Genomic DNA, 11,349 nt, shown 5'->3' with positions numbered 1-11,349 from the left:
CTGAGGAATATTTAAATTGCAATAATTTTATACATAGGCAGTTACTCTCAAAATTTAGACTAAGTGATCATTCCCTAGGCATTGAATTAGGAAGGTACAGAAACATTCCAAGAGCACAAAGATTATGTAAAAAATGTGAAGTCCTAGATGATGAATATCATTTCTTTTTGTATTGTGACATTAACATATCTTTGCGTTCTAATCTTTTTGCTTATCTAAAAGACTATGTACCATTATTTCAGCATCTTGATGCATTCAATGAACTTAAACGCATTCTAAACCCCATCCCTGAACTTGTTTGTCATATTGGAGTCTTCATTAAACAGTCTTTAGAACTGAGGGAGTCAGACCCGTGTCAGGCAAGGTTATGATGGTGTTTTTTACATACATTTATAATTGAACTCTAATGTTCTATTATTCTATATATTGTATTGTATTATTTTGTATTTCATTGTATTACATTGTATTTCATTGTATTGCATTGTATAGTATAAAATTATTGTTTCATTGTATTGCTTGACCCTCATGGGTGTAATTTTGCAATAAAGATATAATATAAATAATCAAGTTTAATTTTTTTTAAATAATCAGTATTGATAAAATATAATTGCATAAAGTTAACGTTTTCTGAAGACTTATTTTATTTTTAGGTCATCAGGTTCCAGAGGCTTCCTCACAAATTTGTATAAAAATCCCAGCATAACATGCGTTTACTTTTGCACATGTGAAAAAAAATATTTCTGACAAAAGCCAGATTTCTCTTGTCAAAGTGGATTTATATTTATACTGCACTAAATTATTCAGAAGGAGTTACATTCAGTTAAGATTATATTTCTGATTATTATATTATAGTTTTATCAAACTCTCCCAAACAGCAACGTACTGATCTTGTCAACTGAGACTTGTAAATTTGAACTATTTGAATAAAAAGACATCTAATTCACATGATAAAGGAAGATTAAATTAAAGACAACAATTTATCAAGAAATAATTCCGTTTTATTCAGAAAAAACAAAATCTTCTTGCAAGATTGTAAATTCGCAACTTCCGGATCCATTTCCTGTCAGGATAACATTGAAAATATTCGATTACCCCGGTTTTGAACAAATCTACCTGAATATTCTTATCAGATATTCGAGTACACGACGAAATTAACATTGAACATATAGGTAAGGGTTTGGTAGTACAGACAACTACAGCGTAAAAAATGTGCCACTTCACATGTTTCACTTCTTTACGTTCGTTACATATAAGTCAGAAGATAAAAACTGAGAACATCGAATATCGATTAACTGCATCTAATATGCGCTTTCTTTTAATCGTATTCACAATTACTTTCAAACGCAAAAACGACAAACTTTAAGTTTTATACGATGACGGAGCGAACATAAAAAAATCCGCAAAAAAAAAAATTCTTCTAAAAAACGTCAAAAAAAGAATTTGAGTCGGCGGGTTTATTTTGGGTCGGTCGCGTTTGGGCAAACATACAATCTTTTTATTTTGGCCTCATTCCATAAATTGTATTGGCCGAGGCATTACAAAAGCTATATTTTATTTCCAAATATAATGCCAAACCTTTATGAAGTACTTGCTCCCCGTGACAACGTTAAAACCAAACCATGCATAGAAAAACGAAAGACTTGATTTGACTCGAAATTTAATAGTCGTAGCAGTAAAAGTGTAATTATAACAATTAAATTATTCTTTTGTAATTTCATAGGGCTGAAATTGCGTAGTACGTGTGCATATTTTTAGTATGAACCGCGAAAAAATGTGATTCGATCAACGCTTTTATACCCCGATATTGGAGCTACCATTTGTTTTCAGAACAAAATTTTCATCTTAACACACCCCATAAAAATCAAATGTTAGCTCCCTAAAATTACCAAAAATAAAGCTTCAGTCAATTATTTTTTTGTAGAAAAACAAATGGCATTCAGCCACTTTGAAAAATAACATTTGCGATACTGAACATTAGATATTATATAAATGAATGTATATCTTTTGAATTAACCATAACTTATAACATAAGTATATATAACGTAAAAAAAGCATGCAGGTCCTATAAATTAAAGATACAAGTAATTCTTCTTTCAAGACAATTAGCTTAGATAACAAAAATCATAGACGGGTAAAATCTATAAAAGATGAATTTAGAAAGATGTAAATCATGTATTAATATTCAACACAATAAATAAAAGTAATATATATATATTTATGTACATGTATATTTTACAGTTCAGTCACGTGACCCTTGTCAATAACCGAAAGAAAAATACATTAATTGACAAAAATGGTGTACGACGATAATACAGACGATAATACAGAGAGTAATAGATAGAATCCAATTATAAATGGGTGGTCTTCGTACTCGGCGCTTCTCTCTTGTCAAAGTTCTTCTCCACAGAAGGCTTTTACAAATTCTGTAAAATAAGTTTGATATTTATTAGCAAAGCGGGATAACTCAATTATTTTCTTAGCTCTACGTGTTAATAATAAATAATCATGTTACTATAATTTGTACTTCCTGTCAAATATCTGCATTAATTATATATACTATTATTGCACCTTTGTTAACCATGTTGTTCTAATGTAAATATGTTCACACTTTTATTGTTTGTTAAAATGTTGTACTAACATACCCCATGTGGGGGCTTTAGTGAAATAAAATGTCTGATGTCTTATGTCTTATTAATAACAAGAACACCTGTGAGAAAGTCCCCAGCTTTTGTGGTTTGAAATGTCTTATCTTTTTGTAAATTTAACGAGTTTTGTGTTGTTCACCACTTACATGTCTAGATATCGTGTTTATTGTGTTGTTCACCACTTACATGTCTACAAATCGTGTTTATTGTGTTGTTCACCACTTACATGTCTAGATATCGTGTTTATCGTGTTGTTCACCACTTACATGTCTAGATATCGTGTTTATCGTGTTGTTCACCACTTAGTACATGTCTAGATATCGTGTTTATCGTGTTGTTCACCACTTACATGTCTATATATCGTGTTTATCGTGTTGTTCACCACTTACATGTCTAGATATCGTGTTTATCGTGTTGTTCACCACTTACATGTCTAGATATCGTGTTTATCGTGTTGTTCACCACTTACATGTCTAGATATCGTGTTTATCGTGTTGTTCACCACTTACATGTCTAGATATCGTGTTTATCATGTTGTTCACCACTTACATGTCTAGATATCGTGTTTATTGTGTTGTTCACCACTTACATGTCTAGATATCGTGTTTATTGTTGTCGTTTGGTTGCTGGCTCGATTATTGACGTTTATCTCAGATCTCTTTTTATTCATCTATCATTGAGTAACGTTGTTTATCATAGTTTTAAATAGAATCAGAGTGGTATTTAACCAGACTTAGTATATAAGTATAATCGATATTTTTGTACATACTAGCTAAGTGGTAGCTATTTAACACTGGTATTAAAGAGATAATCGTAACAGGAATTACGACTATCCCAATATGGCGATATAGGTAAAATCTTTACAGTCATGTTTCTCAAATTTAGTATGTTTTTGTCAATAGTTACTCAAGGTTTTTCTATACAATTACATCATATTTGAATCGTAACGGTGCACTGGAATTGTCTAAGCGCTTTGAAAATTGCCGTTGAAAAATTCTATGACTAGACCAGTTCTACGACTAGAACAGTTCTACGATTAGAACTGATTTGGTCAGTTCTACGGCTAGAATTGATTTAGTCAGTTCTATCCATAGAACAGTTTTAAGAACTGTTTGTCTTAAATATAAATAAGTCAAAAGATATAACATATATTGAAAAATTCTCATCACAGCACTGCTTTAACATTTCTCGTTACGGAAAATGTCTATTAAGAAATGTTCTACTATCCTGACAGTTCTGCTGACAGTTTTACGGCTAGAACAGTTATAAACAGTTCTGCCGACAGTTCTACGGTTAGAACTGATTTAGTCAGTTCTGCTGACAGTTCTACGGTTAGAACTGATTTGGTCAGTTCTCCTGACAGTTCTACGACTAGAACTGATTTAGACATTTCTACCTAGAACAGTTTTAGACAGTTCTATACTTAGAACCGTTCTAGGGTAGAACTTTCTAAGTAGAACTGTTCTAGGACAGTTTAGAACAGTTCTATGACAGATTATTCTGACAGTTCTAATGAGAGGTTAGAAGTGATCTCCAGTGTACCTGGGTGCAGTTGACACATATCTGCCTTCATAAAAAAAAACAATCAAAGAAAGTCGAACGAACATCAATTTCGGAAATACGACAAACTTCACACTGAAAGTAGTAATACCTTTGTATTCAATCCGTCCATTTCTGTCTTCATCCGCTTCAAGAAAGAGGTCGTCTCGGAACGCTAAATCGTCATCAGTCCATATCTCTCCTTTTCTTTTCAAGATATATTTGAGTTCTTCTTTGTCTATAAATCCACTATCGTCTTTATCAAACTTTTTAAAGGCTTGCATAAATAATTGTTCTTCATATGCTTGCTTCTTAATTTGGGCTGATAAGGCTTTTAGATACTCCTCCCAAGTAACTAGTCCGTCTCCTATTTAAAAAAGAATTTAAGTGCAATATGAAAAAGTAAGTTTTGAGTGAACGTCAATGATTCTTATTAATAACAACAAAACTATAAACGATGACTTGAAGTTTAACCTACAGATATCTGATGATATGTTTTACTTTAAGCTCAATTAAACGAAACGTTGAGGAACATTTCTCATCGATACGTAATTTTGAAGAACAAAAAGTGTAAACAACAATGAAAAAAAAACACATTTACGGTAGAACATAAATTAAATCCAAAATAATTATGATGACTTAAATATTTTTGTGTATATTTTATATGGTCAGCAGTAATTTCTTTGCATGGAAGTAACTGTCCTTGTAAATCTTCCCGTATGTAACGCCCATGTCTAGTTAATTAAGGGACGTTACTCTTAAACATCACTGGAGTGTTTGTGTCAACCAGTTCAAAAACGTGTTTTGCTGATCTTTGCTTGTATACATGTGTATATAAAATCACACAACACAATAGATATTCAAATGTGTTGCATATGAATGCTGGAAAAGTTCTTTTTGTGAAACTTTTACAAACGCATTATCAATTCAAAGAGTTGTCGCCCTTAAATCGCATCTTCTCCGTTAAAAGGGGATCTTGTAGTGTGGGATGATGTCTCGTCTGAAAGAACTTACCATCAAGGTCCAGCTCGTTCATTATATCGTCCGCTTCAACTTCGGTTGGATTGACTCTTAATAAATGTATGCCTTTTATGATTTCAGTTTTTGACAGTCGTCCATCGTGATTTTTGTCAAGAAGATTGAAAGTTTTACGAATTTCTGAAAATCAGATAACACACGTGCAGTTAGATCTGAAAGTTAGATATCATGGATGTGTGTTGTTCACATTTAAATCTTTTCATTGATATTATGCAACTCCACAATTTTTTTCCTAGTAGAAGAAATTTTTGACAAATGACTCTTGTGCGTCTAATATTTTTTATATTATAAACTTACATCTCATTTAGCTTTTGGAAAATCTTGTTTTTTCTTAAAATTATAATTCAATTTTGAACAGTTACGTACCATTTCTTTTTCACTTTCTTAAAAATAAATAAAACTCTTCACCTAGTCCTTGAAGACATAGAGACAGATATCAGAGTTAAATCATTTAGACAAATATCATCTGTGCCCGAATGTATGCAGTGGTTCACTCCATTTATTAAAAAGTTAAATAACTACGAAAAGTTGACCCGTAAAATAAATAAATAAATAAACAGACAGACAGACAGACAGACAGTCGAACAAAAAAACAAACAAACAAACGAACAAACAAAAAAAACGAATGAAACGAACGAACGAACGGCTTCGTTGAGTAAATCAGTAAGAAGTGGCCGAGGGAACATTTTGATGGAAATGACCTTAGCGGCTTCTTTTAGTAAAAAATGGCCGAGGTGAACAATTTGACAGAGATGACCAAACTTCTGTGAGTAGCAGCTGATATAAACATTTTTTTCCTTCAGTATAAGTATGTAGAATATGATCAAGGCTATTTAAAGTACGGTAAGGCTTACCTTCAATTTCTTCTTTACACAAATCTTCCGCCATTTTTTTTTTTTATATATTACTACATATATAGGTTTGTCTTCTGTAAACTAATAAAAACAAGTTTCATAGTCTGTCTATTAATTAGACAATATTTGTATTTGTATTTCAATGACTTTGTCGTAATATTAAGTTTTCCCCACCGGCACTTTTCTCTGAAAACACTTTACATATATGCATAACCTTAACATAACACATATTGAACCTATTTGGTAAAATTATGAAAATAGTGCCTGCATGTTTTTTCCCCCTTTTGTGCAAACGTTTTGGCCCATTATTGATGTTATGACTTTAAAATATAATGTTTATGATTCCATTCAAATAATTTAAACAAGGGCGATCATCTTTGACTTTTATATATTGATAATTTTTTTCTTAATGCCCAATGGTGAATATTTCAGGAGTTATAAACAGAAAAGTAAATGGATATTTAGATAACGGGATATCAAACTGGGATATGCTGGTCACAAGTAGAACTTATAGGTTACATATGTTCTTTTTTAAACATATAGGAATATGCACGATATATATATATACTTTCCGAACGTTGACGTAGGAACTTGCATGATACTTTTCGAATGGATATTGATGCACCTTGCCTGGGATCCTAACTCACTGTTCGACAGCAGAAGTACTGATGCAAAGAGGAGGAGGTTTGGCCATGCAGGACATCAGGCTATGGTGCATCAATAAGGCATAATACTTTCCGAACGGAAGTTGATGTATCAACATTCCTAGCATCCTGGCCAAACCTCATCTTCGCGACAGTCTACTGGCTCACATGACATAAAACAGGATCCCAGGTTAATGCATCCACATGCAGGAACAACCAGACTCAAGCTAAGAACAAGCATTATTATTTCCGGAACAGGATTTTTTACTTCACAAAAGCGAAGCGTCGGGTCTATACAAAACAATTCAATTGAAAAAAAACTAATGACCTTATTTATAACAAACAATTTACGAAAAACAAATATGAAAGACATGAACCAACTACAACCAGTGAACTACAGGCTCCTGAGTGGAGAGAGGCACATGAAGAATGAGGCGGGGTTAAACTAGTTTGCTAGCGTCAAGTTCAGGTTATTTGAACATTTGAACATGAGTTCAAATAAATTAAATACACATGAAACAACTATTTTTGTAACCTTTATATTATTTTAGTATCGTTGCACAAATCTTAAGACTTTTATTATGTTTTTTTCCTGATTTCCGCAGTGCACAGTATCGCTTATTCTGGAACATATTAAATTTTCTTGATCCTATTTATAGACCACTATAGTATGAATATATATATATATATATATTATATACAACTATAATGTCTTGTTTATTTTTTTAATAAAAAAAATTAGAAGGATCATAATATACTATATTAGAAAATAAAGTCTTACCTTTTAATACATCTATGCAATGGAAACTACTATGACAAATAATTCACTTTGTTTACATTTCACACTTGCTACTGGGCTTTTAATATACATTGTAAGTTAGAAAAAAATCTCAATACTTACATTACAATTATTTCAGTCTATTCAGATTAAGCAATAGAGTGTTAAGTTTAATGTTAGTACACTAACACTAATTCACTTTAAATTGTGCATAATACCGATGATATACTATGACTTGTGACTATTTGAGATCATGGTTCATTTAAATGTTTTGGGGTTTATTTAGTATGACGTACATTTTCACTGAACTAGTACACATTATTATTAAGGCGCCTCCGGGTGCGGGATTTTTTCGCTGTGTTGAAGACCCATTGGTGGCCTTCGGGTGTTTTCTGCTCTTTGGTCGGATTGTTGTCTCTTTGACATATTCACCATTTCCATTCTCAATTTTATTGACTTGTCATTATCAATTATATATATTAATACTTCTATGCTGAGATGAAGAATTACTAATGATATTGCACTGATTATCGCCATTAAGGTCAAAAAGACTCAAATTAATAAATTAAAAAATTAAATATTCTTTACGTACCCTGCAAAGTACTTTCCTAAGTCATTTTGAATTTTGTATTTACACAAGTTTTGTCTTATGTTATTTTCGCCTAGAAAACAAGCACATGCACCATCTTTATCTTTGCATATTTTCCCCCACCCATAACAGGTAATTTATAGGCAAAATAGCTTTTTTGTCATAAAATTGTCCTTCAACTTCTATTTCTCAGGAATGCCCACTTACATCGAATTCTGGATACGCGCCTAATATATTGAAATTTTTTAAATATTCTGTTCGTGTAAATGTATATAAGTGAGTTGATATCGATGCACAAACCAAACGGAAGTTTTGTCACATCCCGGATACATTTTTTTTTGTGATCAAAAGGAGGTACAGACAGCTATTACTGGGAGCTATTCATCCACGGTGTTTACTTTATTAGAACTAGAAGGTTTGATAGCATTACACTATATGATTTGAGTATCTTTGTAGAAGTGCTTACATCAATTATATCAAACAATATTATGGACTGCTTTATTAGCTTGTGCCAACACAAGACGATTTCAATTAGAATATACAAAAATGTAACTGTATTACGATGAAGGTTCGTTCATACGATTCAGTAATTGTTATTGGCCGGTACAGCTAACCTCGACCCAATTCGACTGTACTTGGACATGATACAGGATTAATATGAAAACACCCATTGAATAACACTATGATAAAAATGTATATTTATTTGAGTTCACCATGAGTTATAGAATAAGTATATGTTCCAGACCGTATGAGTATTTGGACCGTACGCGTACGGTCTGGACCGTATGCGTACTTTTTCAAAATACTCATACGGTCGGACCGTACGCGTACGGTCCGACTAATATTAAAAAGTTGGTCAAGTTTATTAGATGCAAATGCATATAACAGATCAATATAACTTAACTCTTAAATGAATATATAAAAGTTCAATGGTAATTAAAATAAACACTTTATATTTTAACTATTTTAAAAACTCACGCTTATTAAATATATTAATCTCTAGTATTTAGCATGTCGATCAATAATACATTTATTGAATAATGATCACTGAATTTGAAGTTATCGGAAGTAAATATAATGTGGGAGGCCAATTTAGCAACTTTACAAAGAAAATTCAAATGCAAAGGAACATGCATGAACTGCAAACATGTAAATGTAAAAAATATTACGCTACTTGTGGTAGCAAGTGTCACCTTGGGCGAGAGTACCAAATTAGGATTCAGATATACAATTAAACAAATATTTAATTTCAATTGTTCGTTTGTTCATTTTATCCATCTAGTTGTAATAATAACAATTTGTAAAACTAAAAATAAATATATAATGTTTGTTTGAATTTAACCCATATGATCTAATAACATGTATGGTCACCTCGTACTGGACCATACGCGTATACTCATACGGTCCGACCGTACGCGTATGGTCGGACCGTACGAGTATACGTAAACGGTCCGGACCGTACGCGTACGGTCCAAATACTCATATGGTCTGGAACATATATATAACGTTAAAAGACAGGTCTTATAACTAAAAGATAAAAGTAATCCTTCATTAAATACAAATCACATAAGCTTAGATAGCAAAAATCATGAACGGACCAAAAGTATGAAAGATTAATTTAGAAATTGTAGAATATGTATTAGTATTCAATACAAAAAATAAAAATAATATACTTTTATTTATGTACATGTATATTTTACAGTTCAGTCACGTGACCCTTGTCAATAACCGAAATGAAAACATTAATTGACAAAAGTGGTGTACGACGATAATACAAAGAGTAATTGATTGAATTCAATTATAATGGGTGGTCTTCGTACTCGGCGCTTCTCTCTTGTCAAAGTTCTTCTCCACAGAAGGCTTTTACAAATTCTGTAAAATAAGTTTTATATTTATTACCAAAGCGGGATAACTCAATTATATTCTTAGCTCTACGTGCACCTTAAAATAAACAAGACTTTTATTACTAAACAGAACACCTGTGAGAAAGTCCCCAGCTTTAGTGGGTTGAATTGTCTTATACTTTTATTACTTTTCTGCGTAGTGTTTTGTGAATTATTTTTTTTCGTCATTTTTTTGTTTGGCCATTTTTGTTCGATTCAGTCTGGTATCTGCTTCTTTCTAAATAACCAATAAAACATTTAGTCTAACACGTTTCCCAGCTCACTGAACTACAGAATTCTCGAAATAGGTTTTAATACAACCAGTTTCTATTAATAAATCGTATATGATTTAATCACAATATAAAAATTTTTTAAGTATTAAGGTAGATCACAAGTATATATTTTTTGAGACAGAATTTTTTTATAATTTGCCAAAATAAATATTTTACTATGCGCTTTTCAAAAATTAAGTAAAAAGAATAGGTCACCGTGCTATTTTTCAAGCTATGAGTCGTTGAAAATTGCCAAAATTTGGTTAGTTTGTTCATATAAAAACACATTAGTGTGCATAAAAAATTCTATGAGATAGAATTTTGAAATAAATTGTGAGAAGAAAGGTTTTATAAGATGTTTTAAGAAAATAAAAAGAAAACATGGTGTCACCGAACTTATTTTCTTGCTACAAGTAAAAATAAAAAATTTCCCTATTAGCCCACTATAAATTTTGTACTAAAAGAGTTATCTCCCCTTAAATGGCTTATTTGATTTTTTTTTTTAATTTTAAAACCAAAAAATTGATATTTGTTAAAATATTTTGTATAATACGATTAATTAACAAGTTTTCTTCAAATAGAAAAAACAGTCAAACTATTGAATTGCAAATCTGTGTCTAATTTGCAGAGTTAGGCAAATAACTAGACCGATTTTGTACTGTAATTGTACAATCCAAGATGGCGGTATACCATCAATCTACCTTAATACGCTACTAAAAGCCAGAAAAATATGATTTGTTTGGCTTTGAAAACTGTTTGAAAATTCTTATGCTTACGTTCCCTCTTTTTCCGTAAACTTAAATCCTGGACCATGCAGGCACTGATTTCTTACCGCTGTATTCTACTTTTCCATTGTGGTTTACATCAGCATCGTTGAACAGATCGTTTAAGTCCTCTTCATCCTCTGTCGTCCATTCGTGGTCTTTTCTTTTTAACCACGTCCGTAGTTCATCTTTATCTATATACCCACTATTATCTTTGTCCACTTTAGTGAATGCCTCCATAAATAATTGACTTTCATAAGATACTCCCTTTATCCAAGAAGAAATAACACTTTCAAACTCTTCATATGTCACAAGCCCATCTTCTTTTAAGTAGACAATTAGA

The 11,349-nt window shown here is 31.7% G+C and overlaps 2 protein-coding genes across 4 annotated transcripts; both read right to left on the bottom strand.

The window, feature by feature from the left end:
- Positions 1–1,644: 1,644 nt before the first annotated feature.
- On the bottom strand, positions 1,645–8,334 carry LOC139506040 (calmodulin-like). Of its 3 annotated transcripts, none has more exons than XM_071295331.1 (5): positions 7,502–8,334; positions 6,077–6,157; positions 5,199–5,342; positions 4,297–4,551; positions 1,645–2,423 (listed from the first exon to the last, which is right to left on the bottom strand). In XM_071295331.1, exons 2-5 carry the CDS (start codon positions 6,108–6,110, stop codon positions 2,389–2,391), a joined length of 468 nt encoding a protein of 155 aa, XP_071151432.1. In that variant the 5' UTR covers positions 6,111–6,157; positions 7,502–8,334; the 3' UTR covers positions 1,645–2,388. The 3 variants fall into 3 exon arrangements, with proteins under 3 accessions (XP_071151432.1, XP_071151433.1, XP_071151431.1); XM_071295332.1 differs by having other exon boundaries at positions 7,622–8,334; XM_071295330.1 differs by lacking the exon at positions 7,502–8,334 and having other exon boundaries at positions 6,077–6,182.
- A 1,412-nt stretch (positions 8,335–9,746) lies between these two features.
- LOC139506041 (calmodulin-like) lies at positions 9,747–11,329 on the bottom strand (the record flags this gene model as incomplete). Its single annotated transcript, XM_071295334.1, is given in 2 exon segments — positions 9,747–9,959; positions 11,075–11,329. Coding segments are annotated over 2 exon segments (290 nt in total), but the record flags the coding sequence as incomplete, so codon positions are not given.
- Between the last annotated feature and the right edge of the window lie 20 nt (positions 11,330–11,349).

This window comes from Mytilus edulis, unplaced genomic scaffold (genome assembly GCF_963676685.1).
Source record: "Mytilus edulis unplaced genomic scaffold, xbMytEdul2.2 SCAFFOLD_2117, whole genome shotgun sequence".
In the NCBI taxonomy this organism is placed as follows: domain Eukaryota; kingdom Metazoa; phylum Mollusca; class Bivalvia; order Mytilida; family Mytilidae; genus Mytilus; species Mytilus edulis.
Note: the sequence above shows the minus strand (reverse complement) of the source record. Positions and strands in the feature narration are given on the sequence as shown.